The sequence below is a fragment of the Panthera tigris genome, chromosome A3 (genome assembly GCF_018350195.1).
Source record: "Panthera tigris isolate Pti1 chromosome A3, P.tigris_Pti1_mat1.1, whole genome shotgun sequence".
Lineage (NCBI taxonomy): Eukaryota > Metazoa > Chordata > Mammalia > Carnivora > Felidae > Panthera > Panthera tigris.
In genome coordinates this window covers 61,810,239-61,833,322 of record NC_056662.1, presented here as the reverse complement: position 1 = coordinate 61,833,322, position 23,084 = coordinate 61,810,239, and the positions used below count along the sequence as shown (strand labels likewise).

Genomic DNA, 23,084 nt, shown 5'->3' with positions numbered 1-23,084 from the left:
GAACGCGTGGCCCTTGAGGAGGCCGGCCCTGAGTATTTTACCCAAAGCATTTCTTTACTGAGCACTGAGGAAGATCCTTTTCCGTGTAAAATTTAAAATTCTGACATTACTCGAACACCTGCTATGTGTTTGCGGAGCACTTCCACCTATGTTACACAGATTATATTAAATCCTTGCAGTAACTCTATCAGATAGCTGCATTCTTATTCCCATTTTGCAGATGTGGGAACCGACATCTGTGACTAGCCGGGGGCTATCCAGCTAGCGACAGCTGGGGTCTGCATGTCGGCAGCTTCCAGCCCCGCTGGGGTCTACTGCTGCAACCGTGCAAGGTATCCTAAATTCACTTACTAAACTGAGCCATAGTTATTTGCCTCTACTGATACCTTTCCCACTAAACTGTGAGATTAAATTTGGTAAAAGTGAAGACAGCATCACTGAAGACAGGAAAGTGCAGAAATCACATTTTAATGAATTATTACAATGTGGACACTCTTGTATAGCCATAAGGGGGTTTAAGAAACAGCGTGACTAGCTACCCGCCTCTCTCAGTCGCTGCCCGGCTGCTCCTTCGAGGTGACTTTTTCTGAATTCTAACACCAAAGGTTAGTTTTGCCTATTTAGGAACTTTATGCAAATGTAACCATAGATATGCATTCATAAAATGAGTTAGTGTGCAACCGGTAAAAATAATGAGGAAGTTTTATATAATTTGATATGAAACACATCAGCACACGGGGCTAAATCAAAGCAAAGAAAGTCAGACAGTGCTCAGAGTGTTAGATGTCTGAGTCTCCAAAGAGTATATGAATACATAACCATTGGTTATATATGAGTATATAACATGTATAAGAGTATATAACCATTGGTAAATGTGGGTAAATTAGGGGAGAATTACTTTTTTACTATATAAACTATTTTTTTTGGCATTGAATTGTTTTTTAGCTTGTTCATGTATATATTATTTTTTTCTTTTTTTTTTTTTGTGGGAGAAAACATACAAAATTTACCATCTTAACCATTTTAAGTGTACGTTAAGTGTTGTTAAATACATTCATAACGTGCAAGTATTACCACCATCCATCTCCAGAACTCTTTTCATCTTGTAAAACTGCAACTTTGTACTCATTAGACATTAACTCACCATTCCCTCTCCCCTCAGCCCATAGCAACCACTGTTCTGTTTCTAAGCATTTAGATACCTCATATAAGTGGAACCCTACAATACTTACCCATTTGTGACTGTCTTATTCTACTTAGCATGTTCTCAAGGTTCATCCTTGTTGTAGTATGTGACAGGATTTTTTTTTTAAGGCGGAATAACATTCTATTGTATGAATATACCACATTTTGCTTATGTTCAAATCTTGATAGACCTTGGGTTACTTCCACATCTTAGCTATTGTGAACAATACTGCTATGAACATGGGTGGCAAAAATACTGCTTTTAATTCTTTGGCATAGATAGCCACATATGGGATTGCCAGATCATGTGGTAATTCTATTTTTAATATTTTGAGGAGCAGCCATGCTGTTTTCCATAGCAGCTGCACCATTTTACATTCCTAAAAACCATGCAAGAGGGTTCCAGTTTCTCTACATTCTCATCAACACTTGTCATTTTCTGGTTTTGTTTTTGTTTTTGTCTTTGTTTTTGAGTAGCCAACACAATGGGTATAGGTGGTATCTCATCATAGTTTTGATTTGCATTGCTCTAATGATTTGTGACGTTGAGCATCTTTTCGTATGCTTATTGGCCATTTGTATATCTTCATTGGAGCAATGTCTATTCAAATTTTTTGTCCATTTTTGAACTGATTATTTGTTGTTGAGTTTTAGTTCTCTATACATTCTGAGTATTAATCCACTATCAAATAGATGATTTGCAAATATTTTCTCCCACCCTGTGTGTTGCCTTTTTACTCTGTTAATGGTGTCTTCTGATGCACAAAATTTTGAACTTTCATGAAGTCTAATTTGTCTATTTTTGATGTTGTTGCCTGTGTCTTTGGTTTCATATCTGAGAAATCATCACCAAATCCATGTCCTGAAGCCCTGTGTTTTACTCTAAGGATTTTATAGTTTTAATTCTTATATTTAGGTCTTCGACCCATTTTGAGTTAGTTTTTGTATATACTGTTGAGTAAGGGTCCAATTTCATCCCTTTGCATGTGGATGTCCAGTTTCCCCAGCACCATTTATTGAAGACTGTCCTTTCCCTATTGAATGGTTTTGGCACCCTTGTCAATAAGTTGTTTGACCATATATGTGAGGACTTATTTCCACTGGTCTTTACCTCTGCCTTTAAGATATATTACTTTTTAAATGAAATGAAAAACTGAAGTGAAAAAGTATCTGCATAACAAACAGCCGAGCATTTATAAAAGAAGTGCTAAGGTTCTACTTGTGAATAAACTCCATGAACTCTGGACAGCAGGGGCCACAGGGGTGGGGGAGGAGTAGCTGAAGAAGGACCCCAAAAGTGCATGTTGTTGAAGACTATAGAGCAAACTGAGCTACAAAGGCAAGAGGACAGGCTCATCAATTATTCTCTGAGATAACTATGAAGAGGAAGAGCTCAGAAACCTTATTTTGGAGGGAGAAAGGAACAAAGAGAAAGGAAAAGAAGGAGGGGCAGGAGAGACTGATAGGGTAAGAGAATCCCCCAGACCTGCCAGGCCAGCCACTCCCTCCTTGCTCCTTCTAGCTCCTCTCAGCATCTCCCCCTTTGCACACCTGGATGTCTCCCTGGCGTTTAGATTCCTTTGATCTTCTCAATTTCAGTAACTGTTAACGTACACCTACATTATGAATAAAGACATTACATCACCAATGCAGGTCAGTTCTTATCACACATGGAGGAGCCATAGAGTAGGGTCTTTGAGGACTCCCCTGATGGACCCCAAAAGGAAGACAGAGAGGATGGAATTCTGTGCCTGATGCCACCTCCTCCTTCTACTACAGATACCCAGTTGTGGCCACCAATGATTTGAGGAAAATTAGTGATCAAACAAAACTATTAAGGAAGTACTGTTAACTAAATTAACTCTGAAAATTGGATGGGTTCTTGCTGTAGCCTCAGTAATTCCCCTTTTGGATTCCTTTTTAAAATCTTATCTTACTATTTCCTTGGGGACCTAGGATGAAAGATTGGGGTGAACTGAAGAGTCAGATATCTGGGTGTAATTTGCCATCCTCAGATCAAAACCCTATCATTCTGTTTCGTTTTTGTATGTTTCACAGACGAAAACATAGGATCACCTTGCTATACACTGCATTTTCTTACGCTCTGTTGAGATATAAATGATGTAAACTGCATGTATGTAAAGAGTGCAATTTGATGAGTTTTGACATATGAATTCACCATGAAACCATTTTCCCCAATCAGGATGATGAAGATATCCATTGCCCTACAGCTCGTCATGCGCCTTTGTAATCCCTTCCTCCCCTCCCCCTCCCACCCCTTCATCCTTAGGCAAGCACTAGCCAGACATTTCTCTACTATAGGTTAGTTGTCATTTTCTAGAATTCTCTATTGTATATGATTACACAGTTATACACAATACAGTATTTATATATTTATGTATTTGTTATTTTTAAAAATTTATTTAAATTCAAGTTAGTTAACATACCATGTAGTATTGGTTTCAGGAGTAGAACCCAGTGATTCATCACTTACATGTGACACCCAGTGCTCCTCCCAACAAGTGCCCTCCTTAATGCTCGTCACCTAATTAGCATATCCCCCACCCACCTCCCTTCAAGCAACCCTTGGTTTATTCTCTGTATTTAACAATCTCTTATGGTTTGCCTCCCTCTCTCCTTTTATCTTATTTTTCCTTCCTGTTTTTATCTGTTTCCTCTTAAATTCCACAAATGAGTGATATCATATATTTGTCTTTCTCTGACTGACTTATTTCACTTAGCATAATACATCCTCGTTCCATCCACATCATTGCAAATAGCAAGATTTCATTCTTTTTGATCGCTGAGTAAGATTCCATTGTATGCATATACCATATCTTCTTTATCCATTCATCAGTCCATGAACATTTGGGCTCCTTCCATAATTTGGTTATGTGCTGCTATAAATATTGGGGTGCATGTGCCCCTTTGAATCAGCATTTTTGTGTCCTTTATATAGAGTAAATTGTAGTGGACTTTAAATTGTATATAATTGGACTACATAAATTGACTCATACTGTATTTGTTGTCTGACTTCTTTCACTCAGCATAAGTATTTTGAGATTGCTTCGTGTTATTGCATGCAACATGTTTGTTACGTTTAATTGTTTAGTAAGTTTAATTACATGGATACCACAATTTGTTATCCATTCACCTATTGTATTTGGGTTGTTTCCTATTTTTGCTTATTGTACATAAAGCTGCTATGACCATTCTTGCGTAATTGTGTGGACATATGCTTTCATTTCTCTTGGGTAAATACCTAGGAGTGGAATGGCTGGATCATATAGCAAGTGCGTGTATACTGTTTTAAGAAAATACTATTTTCTAAAGTGTTGCCTAATATTACCTTTATCAGCAGTGTATGAGAGAGTTCCAGTTTCTCTACATCTTCACCAACATTAAGTATTGTCAGTCTTTTAAACTTTTAGCCTTCCTGGTGCTTGGGTGGCTCAGTTGGTTAGGCATCTGACTTCGTCTCAGGTCATGATCTATGATCTTACAGTTCATGAGTTCAAGCCCCGTGTTGGCCTCTGTGTTGACAGCTCAGAGCCTGGAGCCTGCTTCAGATCCTGTGTCTTCTCTCTCTCTCTCTGCCCCTCACCTGCTCACACTCTGTCTCTCTGTCTCTCTCTCCCTCTCTCTCTCAAAAATAAACATTAAAAAAAAAAAACTTTTAGCCTTCCTAACAATTTTAATGCATACTTTTCTAGTGACTAATAATGTTGAGCATCTTTTCATGTGCTCATTTGTCATCCATTTGTCTTCTTCAGTAAAGAAAAAAATCCCATTTTTATTTTTTAAAAATTTTTTAAAAATTTATTTTTTTTTTAAATTTGCATCCAAGTTAGTTAGCATATAGTACAACAATGATTCCAGGAGTAGATTCCTTAATGCCCCTTACCCATTTAGCCCTTCCCCCCTCCCACAACCCCTCAGACCCTCTATTTGTTCTCTGTATTTAGGAGTCTCTTATGTTTTGTCCCCCTCCCAGTTTTTATATTATTTTTGCTTCCCTTCCATTATGTTCATTTGTTTTGTATCTTAAATTCCTTATATGAATGAAATCATATGATATTTGTCTTTCTCTGACTGACTAATTTTGCTTAGCATAATACCCTCTCTCTAGTTCCATCCATGTAGTTGCAAACGGCAAGATTTCATTCTTTTTGTCCCAGTCCTATTTTTAAATTGATTGTCTGTTTATTAAGTTGTGTTCTTTATGTAGTCTAAATACACGTCCTTTGCAGATTATATGTTTTGCAATTATTGTTCCCCAATGTATGGCTTATCTTTTTTATTTTTGTAACAGTGTCTTTTAAAGAGCAAATGTATATATTTTTTTAATTTTGATCAAGTCCAAACCTAAAGTCAGTAAGAATTTCTCTTATATTTTCTTCTTGAAGTTCTAAAGTTTTAGCTCTTATGTTTAGGTCTCTGTTTCATTTTGAGTTAATTTTTGTACATGGTATCAGGTAAGGGTTGAGGTTCATATTTTTCACATATTGCTATCAGATTATTCCAATATTATTATTATTATTTTTTTAGCGTTTATTTATTTTTGAGACAGAGAGAGACAAAGCATGAACGGGGGAGGGTCAGAGAGAGGGAGACACAGAATGTGAAACAGGTTCCAGCCTCTGAGCTGTCAGCACAGAGCCCAACGCTGGGCTCGAACTCACAGACCGCGAGATCATGACCTGGGCTGAAGTTGGCCGCTTAACCGACTGAGCCACCCAGGCGCCCCCAATATTATTTTTTGAAAAGAATATATTTTCTCCGTTGAATTGCCTTAACATCTTTGTTATTAGTCAATTGACCTTATATATATGAATTTATTTCTGGACCTTCTATTTCGCTCATTGATCTATGTGCCAATACTGCATGTTTTTATTTACTGTAGTTTTATGAATCTTGAAATTAGGTCATGTAAGTCCTTTATTCTTCTTTTTCAAGTTGTTTTGAACCACTTAAAATTCTAGGTCCTTGGGGCACCTGGGTGGCTCAGTTAGTTAAGTATCCGACTTTGGCTCAGGTCATGATCTCATAGTTTGTGGGTTCGAGTCCCGTGTCGGGCTCTGTGCTGACAGCTCAGAGCCTGGAGACTGCTTCAGATTCTGTGTCTCCCTCTCTCTCTGCGCCTCCCTGGCTCATGCTCTGTCTTTCTCTCTCTCAAAAATAAATAAACATTTAAAAATTAAAAAAAAAATTCTAGGTCCTTTGATTCCCATACAATTTAAGATTAGCTCTTCCATTTCTTTCTTTTTTTTTTTTTTAATTTTTAAAGTTTATTTATTTGGAGAAAGAGAGAGCACAAGCAGGTGAGGGGCAGAGAGAAGGAGAGACAGAATCCCAAGCAGGCCTCACACCATCAATGCAGCACTCACAAGCTGTGAGATCATTACCTGAGCCAAGATCAAGAGTCAGCTGTTCAATTGACTGCACCATCCAGGAGTCCCAGATCTTCCATTTTTCCAAGGAAGCCTGGTGGGATTTTGATTGGTTAAGAAAAATTTTTTGATGTTTATTTATTTTTGACAGAGAGAGAGAGAGAGAGAGAGAGAGAGAGAGACAGAGCATGAATGGGGGAGGGGCAGAGAGAGAGGGAGACACCGAATCTGAAGCAGGCTCCAGGCTCTGAGCTGTCAGCACAGAGCCTGATGCAGGGCTCTAACTCACAGACCGCAAGATCATGATCTGAGTCGAAGTTGGACGCTCAACCGACTGAGCCACCCAGGTGCCCGATTGGTTTTATATTAAATCTATCAATCAATTTGAGGGTAATTGATATTAACAACATAGTGTTTTCTGATCCATAAGCATAGTATGTCTCTTCCTGTATTAGGTCTTTTAAAATTTCTCTGTTATTATTATTATTGTATAAGTGTACTCTTTAATCCCCATCACCTATTTCACCCAGCCCCCCACCCATCTCCCCTGTGGTAACCATCAGTGTTTCTTTTCTTTTTTGTAACTTTTTAAATGTTTATTTTTGAGAGAGAGAGAGAGAGAGAGAGAGAGAGAGAGAGAGAGACAGAGCGCGAGTGGAGAGTAGAGAGAAGGAGACACAGAATCTGAAACAGGCTCTAGGCTCTGAGCTGTTAGCACAGAGCCCGATATGGGGCTCAAACCCATGAACTGCCAGATCATGACCTGAGCTGAAGTCGGACACTTAACCAACTGAGCTACACAGCCGCCCCAAGTGTTTTCTTTTTTTTAAATAAATGTTTATTTATTTCCAGAGAGAGAGAGAAGGAGGGTGGGGAGGGGCACAGAGAGAGAGGGAGAGAGAGAATCCCAAGCAGGCTCCACACTGTCTGCGCAGAGCCTGACCTCAGGAACTGCAGGATCATGACCTGAGCTGAAATCAACAGCCAGATGCTTAACCAATTGAGCCACTCAGGCACCCCAAGCCTAAAATATCTTTTATTTGGCTTTTTATAGAAAAAGTTTATTGACTCTTGCTCTAGACTTGGATGACCACATAATTATAAATGTTTTTCCTTCATGCCTAGATGCTCAACAAATCTGCCTGGAAATAAAAGAAATGAGGCAGAGAAAATCTAATGATTATTTAAAGGTAAGTGCCATAGGGTGCACTTAGGTTGCAAAGCAGCCTGACTTCTGTTCCTCTGGTGATGTGAGCAGATGGAAGGGAAGGAAAGGGGTAAATGGGAGAGGAGGTGGTGAATATTCTGGTAGTGGGACTCATTGGGATTCAGCAGTGGCCTGAAGAATGTTAAGAGGACTTCATTGGCTTCTAATTTCATCAGCAGTGAAAGGAAAGTGGTGAGCAATTGAGGAAAGTGGTAAGCCAGTATGACTTGTATCCTTACAGGAAGAGGAAATTTTGGACACAGATACCTCCAGGAGCAATGGAGATGGGGAAGGTGGCCAGACTTGGGAATGTGTGGGAGAATTGAACAGAGAAAATTTGCTCATGGATTGGACGTGTGGTGAGATAGAAAAAGGGGAGTCTAGGATGAACCCTGGGTTTTGGCCCGAGCATGTGGAAGCACTGATTTGTTATTGAGATGGGGAAAGTCACTGGATTGGGCAGTGGGGGTCAAGAGTTAGGTGGATGTGCATCTTGAGTTTAAAGTTAGCCTATTTCCCCTGGCCTTGGTTTCTACTAACTCTGAGTGTGGTGGGAAATCTCTCTGGTAAAAGGCCCCCAATGGACTCCATTTCCACATCACTCCAAGGTTAGTGTTTATTTTTCTGTTTACTGGTAATTTGAAATTGGACATTTTCTATCTTTTGGTTATGCTGAGGGTGTGAGTCTTGTGTTGTTTTATATGTTGTTTTTGTTGTTCTGTTTTTGTTTTTGTGGAGATATTTTAGACAAGTAGGGTTTATGGGCTGCCATTACCTATTGTCATAGGTTGAATCGTATCCCCCTCTCTAAATTTATATGTTGATGTCCTAATCCTCAGTGCCTCAGAATGTGGCTTTATTTGGCCTGTCTTTATGGAGGCAATAAGTTAAAATGAAGCCCTCAAGGTTGGCCCTAAGCCAGTATGACTTGTATCCTTACAGGAAGAGGAAATTTTGGACACAGATACCTACAGAGGAAAGATCATGTGAAAACATAAAGAGAAGACAACCATTTACAAACCAAGAAGGGAGGCCTCAGTGAGAATCATCCTGGCTGACACCCTTATCTTGGACTTCCAGCCTCCAGAGTTATAAAACAGTAGATTTCTATTGCTTAAGCCCCTCCCCTTTCATTTTGTGGTGATTTTTTATGGCAGTCCTAACAAATATGCCTGAGTCACTCAGAATTCTACTGTATAACTTTAAAAAAAAATTTTTTTTAATGTTTATTTTATTATTTTTGAGAGAGAGAGACAGAGCATGAAGGGGGGAGGGTCAGAGAGAGAGGGAGACACAGAATCGGAAGCAGGCTGCAGGCTCTGAGCCATCAGCCCAGAGCCCGACACGGGGCTCGAACTCACGGACTGCGAGATCGTGACCTGAGCTGAAGTCGGACGCTTAACCGACTGAGCCACCCAGGCGCCCCACTACTGTATAACTTTTTATGTGACTTTTTGTCCCTAAAAATCCCTTCCTTACCAGACTGCATACAGTACATGAGCCTGAGGGTTAAAGGGCAGGGCAGGCTGTATAATTTGTGGGACCCAGTGCAAAATAAAAATACAGGAAAAAATGTGCAGTTAAAACTGCTAAAATATAAAGATTTTTTCCTTAAAAAGCTTAATATTTATAAAACGTAATAGGGGAAATAGTGATACACAGGTGACCACATCATCTTATACCTTTGTTTATATTTTCGGAGTTATAATATTATATGATACAATAAGTAGCAATACTTTCTTAATGTGGTATCTTGATTTAGCACAAGATTTTTCTGGCTACCCTAGCTACTTCCAATTCACCTAAGCTATATGTATAATGAAAAAAGTATTTTTAATCTTTATTTTTGAGAGAGAGAGATAGAGAGACAGAGTGCAAGTGGGGAAGGAACAGAGATAGAGGGAGACACAGAATATGAAGCAGTCTCCAGGCTCTGTGCGCTCAGCACAAAACCCAACTCGGGGCTCAAACTCATGAACCGCAAGATCATGACCTGAGCCAAAGTCCAATGCTTAACCGACTGAGCCACCCAGGTGCCCCATATATATATATAATTTTTAAGTAATCTCCACATCCAATGTAGGGCTTAAACTTACAACCTTGAGATCAAGAGTTGCATGCTCCACTGACTGAGCCACCAAGCCAGCCAGGTGCCCCTCACTTAAGCTGATTTAGGTTTTTTTGTTGTCACATGCAACTTTAGAATCCCCGTTAGTATCCTACCATCTTCAGGCTGCAGTGCACAAGGAGGGAAGAAGGCACTGCAGAACCAAAGGGAGTGAGTGAAGAGCCGATGTCCTCAGGGCGGCCAGTGTCCCCTTTGCATCCCTGCCCACAGACACCAGGCCCTGCCCCCCTCCCTGTGGAACTGCCCCCTACCTTGCTTCCAGGTGTGACTTCACAGACTATCGGGTTCCAAAGTATCCTGGAGCTCAAGGCTGCTAAGTCTGAAGGATTTCAAGAGATATACAGACTATGGCAAAGAGGACAGGAGTGGAGACCCTCTTCTTTGTTCTCTTCCTGGACTGTTGGCAAGGTACAGAGCTTCTACCCTTTCCATCTGATCGAAGGTACTGTCACAAATATAGTGGCAGATACACAAGTGAGAGACTCACTGTGAGCCTAAATCAGGCAGGAAATGGTGTTTTCCTCCCATGAGTTCTGGAATGGTGAACACAGGGTTTCTCCCCACCTCTATCTTCCTTACCTCCCTGAATCTACCATAGAGACCTCTTGCTCATAAGGGAGTAACTTTAACATTTTTCTTAACTGAAGCTTTCTCAAAAGACCTCTATGGGAGGGTAGCCCACATGTACATTGAGCTTTTTGTTATAAAATTTTTCAAACATAAACAAAAGTAGAAAAATTAGCATGAGACTCTATGTACTAATCAGGCTAATCTTGTTTCATCTATCCCCCCCCCCCACACTACATTTTAAATGACAGCTTTTTTGAGATATAATTCACATATCATAAAATTTACACACTTTTAAAGTATATAATTCAGTGGTTTTAGTATATTCACAGAGTTGTGAATCCGCACTAATTTTAGAACATTTTCATCACCCCAAAAAGTACTATCACACTCGTTGTGTCACTCCCATTCCCTCTTTCCCACAGACCCTGGCAATCACTAATCTGCTGACTGCTCTATGGATTTGTCTAGTCTTGATATTTTCAAATCTTGATAGTTCAAATATAGTTCAAATAGTCTTGATAGTTCAAATATAGTTCATACATGTGATATTTTGTGACTGGCTTCTTTCACTTAACACGTTTCATGGTCCATCTGCATTGTAGCCTACATCAGTATTTCATTCCTTTCTATGGCTAAATAATATTCCATTATATGGATGTGCCACAGTTTGTTAATCCATTTATAATTCAATGGGCATTTGTGTTGTTTCCACACTTTGGCTATCTGAATAATGCTGTTATGAACATTTTATGAATATAGAGTTTTCAAAGTGAACATTAGATTTACATACTCTATTTTTAAGGTTTCACTGCATTTGGAACCACTTTTGCTATTTACTCAACAAATTAGCTGACAGCATTCTGGCAAATTCTCTCAGTGTAAAGATCCTGAGTCTGTGGAGAGAAGCAAAAAGGACAGTAGGTGCATTGTACAAATTGTCAGTCAGGGGTGACATTGGGAAAAGGGGAGAAGGTGACCACCCTTGTCAGGGTGCTTTAAAAACCAAAGCGTTTTTGTGAACAAATGTTTTACTGTATGGGCTTACTTACACGTCCATTATATTTATTCTTAATGATTCACTCATATCTCAACAAAAGAGAACTTTTTACTACTTTTATTTACCAAAAAGCATTATACCCTGAAGTAATGTCTATGCACCATTAACTACCTGATTACCAATTTTCCTGTAGAGTTGAAAGATGCCATGTGCACAAATTACTCAATGGCTATGCACATTTTCTGTCAGGAAACCAGGTGAGAATCAGCATTGTCACTGGCTGTAAGAAGTTCAGATTCTTGCAGATACTTTATGAATGTTGAGGTACTCTGAGTATGTGGGTGCTATGGTCCCGAAAACCCTTCGTTAGGGGATAAGTTTCTCTTCCTTGGTGGTTTGCCACTTCCCCGAGGCCAGAATAAAGGGCTGGCCTTGACCTAGAATCAAGAAAATTTGTGTAGAAACTAAGATGTCACAATGTTCATAAAGGAAAGCCTGAAAATATAGTTCAAAATTCCATGAGTTTTTACAGTCTTTTAGCTACAATTAATCCATATCCTTGATGTAGTCACATGAGTGTCAGCAGAAGTCTTGAAATCAGTCCATGATGGCCTAGGGGAGATTGTTGGCTCCGTGCCTTTACATTTATACCTTCATTTTTTTATTCATCAGTGACAACCTCAGGAATTCCTTGTGTTTATCAAACAGGTCAAGTAGAGGTGGCCTCAGGCCTTCTGAGCCCCCTCCAAACATAGACCCTAATGTGGATTAGGGCTGAGTATGCAGTATTGTTCTCTGTTTTCCAAAACAAGAAGGCATCCCATTTCCAAGATGGTCAAAGTTATTGCTTTTTGGCATCATTTCCTATGGAGGGGAAAGTTTTGTTGAGAACACTGAGATATGTGTCCATCTGTCTTTGCAGCCCCCCCCCCAAACAAAACAAAACAAAACAAAACAAAACAAAACAAAACAAAACAAAACTGAGCACTGAGCATAACACTGCTTGGACCCAGTGCCATTTATTGCAGTTCAGAGTAGATAACAATGGGACACGATAAGGGGAGAGCACTTTTCAGTCTACAGATGACATAAGCAAATTTCATCTTACCCCCTCCTTACAGGCCTCTGTGGCTGGCTTCTTTCCTACCAGTCTCAGATGAGAAAACCAAATCCCACAGAACTTTACTGCCCAAGGTCACAAGGCACTCAAAAGGTGGACTAGAACCCAAGTCTGGTGCTCTTTCTCCTAAAGCAGGTAAAGTGCATGATATTCCCCTCAAAATACCATGCAAAGCAGTATTTATTTAAGAATACATGCACACATGCTCTCTCTTTCAAAAATAAATAAACTTTAAAAAATACATGCAGATCAAATGAAAGATTTAATTACAGATGAAGTTTATTTCCCCACAGGCTCAAATACTGAATTTTCATCAAGTTCAAAAAATTTGGATGAAGGTTTGGCTAAACTATTTGGTAGGTACCTCCCTCGTGTGAAGCCATCAGGCTGTCTTTGAAGAGTCTCATGCTTGTCCACAGATGTCTCTCAGATAGCGTGATGGTTTGGTGGGAGGGAACGTGCTTGCCTTGAAGCTGGAACTGGTTCTTTGAAGTGTCAGAGTCCCAGGAAATTAAGCAAAGCATAGAAGATAAACAGTTAGAAAGGATTGTGCCCCTCAAAGGGGGGGGGGGTCCCTGTAGCAGCAGCAGGGCCTCTATGTGGGAGTTATTGCAAATGTTGAGTCAGACCCCATCTTAGACCAGCTGTATCACATCTTCCTGACAAGGTGCCTGACAAGGTATCTGAGGCTTAACCGACTGAGCCACCCAGGCGCCCCTGCAATCTGTGGGTTTGAGCCCCGCATCGGGCTTTGTGCTGACAGCTCAGAGCCTGGAGCCTGCTTCAGATTCTGTGTCTCCCTCTCTCTCTGCCCCTCCCCAACTTGTGCTCTGTCTCTCTGTCTCAAAAATAAATAAACATTAAAAAAGAAAAAGGACTCAGAATAAATGCCACATCAATGGAATTTGTGATGATTATTTTCTGTGGCCTAGCAAAGTAAACTTAGAAGGGAAAAATAAAACGTCCCCAAGGGACAGATAGAAACCATCTTTTAAAAAGGAGGAAAACTTGGGGCACCTGGATGATTCAGTTGGTTAAGCATCAGACCCTTGATACCAGCTCGGGTCTTGATCTCAGGGTCGTGAGTTCTAGCTCCACGTTGGGCCCCATGCTGGGCCTGAAGCCTTCTAAACAAACAAACAAATAAATAAATAAATAAATAAATAAATAAATAAATAAATAAATCTAATATATTTCAAAAATATATAACTATGAAAAATTACTAACAGTTTTATAAGGGAAGAGTTTTCTGAGCTTATGCAATCTGTTATTCTCCCTGCCCTCCCCAGGCTCCACCCAATTTTTATAGATACAGTTTTCATACACAACATTTATAAATGAATTTTGAAACTGTCTGGGGATAGCCTTGCCCCTGGGGTTTGTCATGTCCTGGGAAGTCCTGATGAGACTTGGAATTTTCTGGGTCAGCCCCTCCCTCACTGCAGGTTCTTCTCTGAGGCACAGGATGTGTCATGTGGGATCTCAGTCTGCAGCAGCCCTTCCAGGACTACCTCAAAGACTTTTACGATGTTTGCAGCTCATCCAGTTAGTGTCCCAGGAAGCTAGTCCCTGCATGTCACATACTGACCCATTTGGATTGCTGACATCACTATGGCACCAGAGTGTAGTCTACTGATGCCTGATATCTATGTACAGGAGTGACTCAGTAAATATCATGGTTAACTGGATCCAGAGCTCACCTGGCAGGGCCCACTACTTCTCAGTCTGCTGAGCCTACTGCCTGCCTTCTGGCTGCCTTGAGCTGAGCTGGTTTTCCAGCTTGTCATATTGTTCTGTGCAGCTGTGTCAGTGTGTTCGGTTGTGTCTGTGTGTACTTCTGTCTCTCCCATGTGCCTGGATGGCTCAGGGGTGCAGACCAGGCAGCAGGTCTCAGTCTGCTTTGTTTGTGTTTTCTTTAAAATATCTAACCATTCAGTGCTTACTATCTATAAGTCAACCATTATACATTTCTTTTTTTTTTAATGTTTATTTTTTTGAGAGACAGAGAAAGACAGAACATGAGCTGGGGAGGGGCAGAGAAGGAGGGAGACACAGAATCTGAAGCAGGCTCCAGGCTCCTGAGCTGTCAGCACAGAGCCCTATGCAGAACTTGAACTCATGAACTGCGAGATCACAACCTGAGCCTAAGTCGGTCCCTTAACCGACTGAGCCACCTGGGCACCCCTACATTTCTTTGTACAGTTTGAGTTCCAAATGTGTATTTCAGTCCTGTTATTTTGAACATGGGCCACATTTTACCCTCAAACAATGCTATATGGCTCACAGTGATAAATGGTTCACAAAAATTTCGTTACTACTTTATGTATCCTTTCCCACATTTATTGAGATACAATTAACATATAACGTTTAAGTTTAAGGTGTAAACATGGTGATTTGATATACATATATATTGCAAAATTATTAACACTGTAGTATTAACTAATTCCTCCAACTGCATCCCATAATTATTTCTTTTTTGTGGTGAGAACATTTAAGATCTACTCTCTTAACTTTCAAGTATATAATACAGTATCATTAACTATAAACACAATGTTGTACATTAGATCCCCACAACTTGTTCATCTTGTAACTGGAAGTTTGTAATTTTTGATCAGTATCTTCCCATTTTCCCCACCCCTTAGGCCCTGGCAATCACCATTCTACTTTGTTTCTATGAGTTTGAGTTTTTTAGATTCTATATGTAAGTGAAGTTACACAGTATTTGTGTATCTCTGTCTGGCTTATTTCACTTAGCATTATGCCCTCACGGTCCATTCATGTTGTTGCAAAAGACAGTATTTCCCATGGCTGAATAATATTCATTATAGATCTGTATCTGTATCTATCTCACCTCTTCTTTATCCATTCATTCATTGATAGACACTTAGATTGTTTCCATATCTTGCCAATTGTGAATAATGCTGCAGTGAACATAGGAATGCAGATATTTCCTCGAGATCCTATTTGCATTACCTTTGGATAATACCCAGAGGTGGGATTGCTGGATCCTATGATAGTTCTATTTTAACTTTTTGAGGAACTTCCATGCTGTTCCCATGGAGCCTGTACCAATTTACATCCCCACCAACAGTGCATAAGGGTTTCTTTTTCTCTATATCCACATGAATAGTTGTTATTTCTTGTCTTTTTGATGGTAGCCAATCTCACAGGTGTGAGAATGTGGCTTTCATTTGCATTTCCCTGATGATAAGTGATGTTGACATCATTTCAAGAATCTGTTGACCGTTTTTATGTCTTCTTTGGAATAATGTCCATCTAATTCCTCTGACCATTTAAAAGTTGTATTTATTTTTCTTCTATGAGTTGTATGAGGTCTTTATGTATTTTGGATATTAATCCATTATCAGATATATGGTTTGCAAATATTTTCTTCCATTCTGTTTTTCATTTTGTTGATATTTTCTTTTGCTGTACAAAAGCTTTGTAGTTTGATATGGTCCCACTTGTTTAGTTTTGCTTTTGTTCCCTGTGCTTTTGATATCATGTCCAAAAAATTGTTGCCAAGACCACTGTCAAGGAAATTTTCTCCTATGATTTCTTCTAGGATTTCGTGGTTTCAGTTATTAAGTCTTTAATCCATTCTGAGTCATTTTTTTGTGAGATGTGTATGATAATGGTCAATTTTCATTCTTTGCATGTGGCTATTCAGTTTTCTCAACACCATTTATTGAAGAGACTATCTTTTCCCCATTGAGGTTTTTTTTTTTTTTTTTTTTTTTGCTTTCTTGTCAAATATGAGTTGACTATATATGCAAAGTTTATTTGGGGGCTATCAGTTTTATTCCCTTAATCTATGTGTCTATTTTTATGCCATACAATACTCTTTGATTGCTAAGGCTTTGTAGTATAGTTTGAAAGAAGGAAGTATGGTGCTTCCAGGATTGTTCCTTTCTCAGAATTGCTTTAGCTATTCAGGGTGTTCTGTGGTTCCAGATGAATTTTAGAATTGATTTTTCTATTTCTGTGAAAAATGCCATTGGGACTTTTTTTTTTTTTTTTTTTTTTTTTGAGAGCGCAAGTCGGGGAGAGGCATAGAGAGAGACAGAGACAGAGACAGAGAGAGAGAATCCCAAGCAGGCTCCACGTTGTTAGCACAAAGCCCAAATGAGGCCCAATCCCACAAACTGTGAGATCATGACCTGAGCCAAAATCAAGAGTCAGACGCTTAACTGATTGAGGCACCCAGGCCTCCTGTCATTGGGATTTTGATAGGGATTCCATTAAATCTATAAATGGCTTTGGATAGTATGGACATTATAACAATATTGATTCTTCTGATCCATGAACATGGGATATCTTTCCATTTGTTTGTGTCTTTGTCAACTTTTTTTCACCAAAGTCTTGTCGTTTTAAGTGTATAGATCTTTCACTTCTTTGGTTAATTTTTTCTAAGTATTTCATTGTTTTTAATGCTATTGTGAATGAGATTCTTTTCTTTTTTTAAAGCAGATTTTATTTATTTATTTGTTTATTAAAATTTTTTTTTAATGCTTATTTGTTTTTGAGAGAGAGAGAGAGAGCATGAGCAGGGGAGGGGCAGAGAGAGAGGGTGACACAGAATCTGAAGGAGGCTCCAGGCTCTGAGCTGTCAGCACAGAGCCCAACATGGGGCTCGAACTCACGAACCGTGAGATCCTGACCTGAGCTGAAGTTAGACGCTCAACTGACTGAGCCACCCAGGTGCCCCTACTTCTTTCTTTTCTGATTTAGATGACTTTTATTTCTTTTTCTTGCCTGAGTGCTCTGGCTAGCACTTCCAGTACTGTGTTGAATAGGAATGATGAGAGTCAGCACCTTTCTCTTGTTCCTGATCTTAGATGAAAAGCTTTAAACTTTCACTGTTGAATATGGCGTTAGCTGTGGGCTTGTCATATGTGGCCTTTATGATGTTAAGGTATGTTCCTTCTACACTCAATTTGTTGAGCATTTTTATCATGAAAGGATGTTGTATTTTGTCAAGTGTTTTTTTCTGCATCTGTTGAGGTGACCATATGATCACCTTCATTCTATTAATGTGGTATATCACATTTACTGATTTACATATGTTGAATCATCCTTGAATTTGATGGATAAATTCCATTTGATTATGGTGTATGATCCTTTTAATGTGCATTTTAATTGTTTGCTAATATTTTGTTGAGAAGTTTGCATTTGTATTCGTCAGAGATACTGGTCTGTAGTTTTCTTATCTGGCTTTTCATGTATTATTTGGCTTTGCTAGTCTTGTAAAGTGAGTTTGGGAGTGTTTCCTCTTATTCAGTTTTTTTGAGGAGGATTGGTATTAATTATTCTTTAAATGTTTGGTAGAATTAACCTGTTAAGCCATCTGGTCCTGGGTTTTTTCTTTGCTGGGGAGATTTTGATTATTGATTCAATCTCCTTACTCATTATTGGTCTGTTAAGATTTCCTATTTCTTCATGATTCAGTCTTGGTACGTTGTTTGTTTCTAGGAATTTATCCATTTCTTCTAGGTTGTTCAATTTTTTGGTATAATAGTTCATAGTAGTCTTATGATCCTGTGGTATCAGTTGTAATGTTTCCTCTTTCATTTAAGATGACTCTTCTCAATGTTTTCCTTAGTTTAGCTAAAGATTTGCCAATTTTGTGTATCTTTTTAATAAACCAACTCTTAGTTTTATTTATCTTTTCTATTATTTTTCTTGTATCTGTTTCATTTATTTTTTCTCTGATCTTTGTTATTTCTTTCCTTCTTCAAACTTTGGGCTTAGCTTGTTCTTCATTTTCTAGTTCCTTGAGATATGAAGTCAGGTTGTTTATTTCAAATATTTATTTTTTTCTTAATGTGGCCATTTATTGCTATAAACTACCCTCTTAGAACTGTTTTTATAGCATTCCATAAGTTTTGGTAAGTTGTGTTTCCATTTTTGTTTGTTTCAAGATTTTTTAAACTTCCCTTTTGATTTCTTTTTTGACCCATTGGTTGTTTAGCACTGTGTGTGTGTGTGTGTGTGTGTGTGTGTGTGTGTGTGTGTTTAATGCTTATTTATTTTTGAGAGAGATAGAGAGAGAGAAGGAGACAGAGAGAATGAGCAGGGGAGAGGCAGAGAGAGAGAGGGAGACACAGAATCTGAAGCAGGCTCCAGTCTCTGAGCTGTCAGTACAGAGCCTGATGCAGTGCTCAAACCCACGAACCATGGGATCATGACCTGAGCCAACATCAGACGTTTAACCAACTGAGGCACCCAGGTGCCCCCAGGACTGTGTTGTTTAATTTCCACATATTTTTGAATTTTCCAGCTTTCCTCCTGGTATTGTTTTTTAGTTTTATACCTTTGTGGTCACTGTGAAATCATTGGTATGGTTTCAATCTTCTTAAATTTGCTAAGACTTGTTTTGTGATCTAATATATGATCTATCCTGGAGAATGTTCTGTGTGTACTTGGGAAGAATGTGGGGTTTTTGTTTGTTTGTTTGTTTAAATGTTTATTTTTGAGAGAGAGAGAGAGAGAGAGAGAGAGAAAGAGAGAGAGAGAGAGGGAGAAGACCAGTGGGGGAGAGGCAGAGAGAGAATGTGACACAGGATCTGAAGTGGGTTCTGTGCTGACAGCAGAGAGCCTGATGCGGGGCTCAAATTCACGAACCATGAGATCATGACCTGAGCTGAAGTTAGACGCTTAACCGACTGAGCCACCCAGATGCCACAGGAGAATGTGTTTTCTGCTGCTGTTGGATGGAATGCTCTGTATATGTATGTTAGGTACATTTGGTCTAAAATATGGTTCAAGTCCAACATTTCCTTGTTGCTTTTTCTGTCTAGTTGATCTGTCCATTGTTGAGATTGGGAAAAGCTGATTGCTCACTGTGTTCTTCCTTTCCCGGCATGGAGAAATCTTTCTAGCTGGGAAGTTCCCTCTTGATGTTGAGTCTGCCAGTTTAGGATGCGGGGTGATGCAGACAAAATGAAGCTGTCTTCCTTCTCTCACGAGCAGGGGAGAGGCAGAAGGAGAGAGAGAATCTTAAGTAGGCTCCATGCCCAGTATGAAGCCAGACATGGGGCTTGATCTCAAGACCATGAGATCATGACCATGAGATCATAACTTAAGCTGAAATCAAGAGTCAGATCCTTAATTGACTGAGCCACCCAAGCACCCCAGTCTTCCTTCTCTTTTTATGCGACTATCTTAGGGTTTTTGTTGTTGTTGTTCCATGTGTTGCTAAAGTTTCTGAGGTGGAACTCTCTCAGGGCTGTTTATGTTCATAGATAGCTGTATAATTATTAATCTGTGTCAGAGGATGGAGACCATGATCTCCTATGTCACCATTTTTGTGATGCCACTCTCTCCATCCTCTTTGAAGCTCCAGCACCTTGTGTGGTTTCTGAGTAGAGCTAGGGCTTGGTAAAAAGTTGTACAAATGATCCATAGTCTTCCACTTTGTCCCAGTGTACACAGGCATTATGATTTTTAGGAACTTATACTTGGTTCTTCCATATAATAATGGGTCATCAAATCTGAGTGGCCAGGATCATCTCAGTGAGACGCATTCAGGTGTTGCCTTAAACTTGGCTGCAATAACTGAAGTATCTGAATTTAGTGGCTTAAACAAGGAGGAGGAGTTTATTTTCCTTCTGTTCCAAACAGTCTGAGGGAAGCAAGCTGGTGCCACGCTCAGTGACTTTGGTCAGGGCCTTGACTAGTGCATGTGTCTCTTGTATATAAGATGGCTTCTGCAGCTCCAGACATCATGTCTACTTTCAAGGTAGGAGATAAAAGGGATGTGGAAGCACAGCCCCAGCATTACATTTTCTTCTCTCTAGTAAGATTCTTCCAGGGTTCCAGGAGTCTCCAGAGGACTTTTGTGTGTCCCATAGCCCTCCCCTGGCTGCCAGGGAGGCTGGAAAGGAAGTGTCTTTCCAAGGGCTGGTCCCTGAGTTCTAATCACTATTAGGCCCAATGGAGGCAAAATTGGCTGGTGATGGAATGCTACAGAATCTGTGACAGATATCCTTTTTCCTGTCATATGTTAATTGCATCTTTGTTTCCTTTGTATTTAATGAATTTTTTCTTCCTTCTCCACATATTACTCCACTTGTGCATGATTCCAATGAGCAGAAAACAGGCGATATTTACTAGTGGATCAGGGGTTATTGTTACAAATAAGACGATTATTAGCAGTTTCCAAATATTTAGCCTTTAGGATGATCCTCACACCGACACTATTAAGTGTTTTCACATATGTTGTTTTATTCAATTTTCACAAAACCTCTATGAGTCAAACAATCATATCTTTATCCTACCAGTGAGGGAAATGAAGATCAAAGAAATGGAGTTATTTGCCCAAGATCACCTGTTGGTGAACAACAAAATCAGAATGTGGGTCTAGATGTGTCTGCCACAAAATAGGATCTTCACTATGAGAAGCCTCCTACAAGTGGTAGTAGGTCTTACTGGAAGAAAATAATGCGGATCTCGTAGAAATAAGAAAGAGGTTTGTTCGTACAGAGGGACTGCTTGGGGGCAGTTTCAGAGGTGGGGAGAAGGACAACAGGAGCAAAAAGAAAAACTGTGACATTAAATATCATGAGATTTGGGGCAAAATTTCTAGTCTCATATCCATAGTAAGTAATGTTTCCTTTTGGAATATCTAGTGAAATCTCAATTTTTCAGAAATGATTTAGCTAGATTAAATTCTCCTTCTTAAGACAAGGCATTTTAGAGTATAACATTATGTGTCTGTTGCATTTGTATCCTTTATTCACTGATTTCATAGACTACTTTAGGTACTTTTCCTGGACTGCTGGTATTAACATGCCTTTCTTTGCTTCACTTGAGATGAAATTCAACTGCAAGTGTTTTCCAAAGTTCCATTTGATGATACAAGAACAGCAGGCAAGTCAATTACAAAGAGAGAAGTTAAGGAAAGCAAGTATATGCCTTTAAAATTATAAGTGTACATACTTATAAAACCTATGTGTTGTATTATTTGTATTACCCTATCATTTTAACATTCTTAACCAAGGTATGTAGGGGCAAAACCAAACTGAGATGTGGAAGAAAACATTGTCCAATACTCTCCATGACCTTCTGCCAACTATGGAAGTCTGTGGTCTAAAGTACAAATATCACTATATTTTGGGGGTGATCTCTGAAGTTCATGTGTCAGGGAGGTTCTCTCACTCTGCAGGCTGTTCAGAGGATGAGATTTGCAAGTGGTGTTCACTTTTCCTGGTAACACTTGCCGTGAGTAGTGTAATGACTTTCTATTCAACAGCACTTTATAGTTCAATGTTCACGAGTGCCCTGGTCATTGATTTGGGACAGTAAAGCCTTCCCACATCCCTCCCCACATCTACCCACCCTACACTCTAGCCTCTGGAAAATATTTGCACAAAGAGACAGAGCCCCTTTCTCCCTTTGGACTGATGCTCAAATGCCAAAGCTGAGAGGAAGAAGCTGGTCACGTGCGAAAAACATGTACATTAACCTAAATCACACAGGTGACAGAGAAACTCTTTAATGTGGCACTGTGTGCATTAGGAAAAAAATTTAAATTGGATAATTATTTATCAGGATAAGCCAGGCATGTATGCCACGTTGAAATTATGAAACTATTAGCAAACCATTTTTAGAGCTAACAGTCCTCCCCATGCATTTCACAAACCGCAGATTAAAGTGAATATTTTACTGTGTAGTCATGATGGGGCAGGGTGCATAATGTTATTTGGGGCATATGTGTATAATGCTCCCTTGGCTGACACAATATGAGGAACACATTTTTAACAAAGTGCATTGAATTCACCAATGTTTCATCACCAGAGAACTGCACATTTCTCACTTATTGAATCAAAGTAGTCATTGTTGACTCAGTGCTTTTCCATTTATACCTTCATTTTTTATTCATCAGTGACAACATTAGGAATTCCTGGTGCTTATCCGATAGGTCAGGTAGAGGTGGCCTCAGGCCCTCTGAGACCCCTCCAAACATAGACCCTAATGTGGATTAGGGCTGAGTATGCAGTAGTATTGTTCCCTGTTTTCCAAAACAAGAAGGCATCCCATTTCCAAGATGGTCAAAGTCATTGCTTGTTGACATCATTTCCTATGGAGGGGAAAGTTTTTGTTGAGAAGACACTGAGATAAGTGTCCATCTGTCATTGCTCCTTCCTGCCCTCTCCCCACCCTGCCCCCTGCCCCGGCAAAACTGAGCATTGAGCATAGCCAGGCTTGGACCCAGTGCCATTTATTGCACTTCATAGTAGATAATAACACTGGGACATGATAAAGGGAGAATACTTTTCAGTCTACAGATGACATAAGCAAATTTCATCTTACCCAATCCTCACAGGCCTCTTGTGGCTGGCTCCTTTTCCACCAGTCTCAGATGAGAAAACCAAATTCCACAGAACTTTACTGCCCAAGGTCACAAGACACTCAAAGGGTGGAGTAGAACCCAAAACTGATGCTTTTTCTCCTAAAGTAGGTAAAGTGCATGATGCTCCCCTCAA

At 39.6% G+C, this 23,084-nt stretch overlaps 1 protein-coding gene across 4 annotated transcripts in view; it reads left to right on the top strand.

Annotated features, from left to right (window-relative positions):
* The window catches only part of CA3H2orf92 (chromosome A3 C2orf92 homolog), a 46,441-nt gene that overhangs the window by 381 nt on the left and 22,976 nt on the right, over nt 1-23,084 (top strand). Inside the window, exons 2-7 of one of the 4 annotated variants that reach the window (XM_042981241.1) lie at nt 221-332; nt 7,701-7,765; nt 8,725-8,870; nt 10,173-10,318; nt 12,891-12,953; nt 21,412-21,468. In XM_042981241.1, the coding sequence (XP_042837175.1) occupies nt 10,258-10,318; nt 12,891-12,953; nt 21,412-21,468 (181 nt within the window). In that variant the 5' untranslated portion in view covers nt 221-332; nt 7,701-7,765; nt 8,725-8,870; nt 10,173-10,257. Of the gene's footprint in view, nt 1-220; nt 333-566; nt 606-7,700; nt 7,766-8,724; nt 8,882-10,172; nt 10,319-12,890; nt 12,954-21,411; nt 21,502-23,084 lie in introns of those variants that run through there. The other 3 variants (XM_042981239.1, XM_042981240.1, XM_042981238.1) reach the window with 3 other exon arrangements.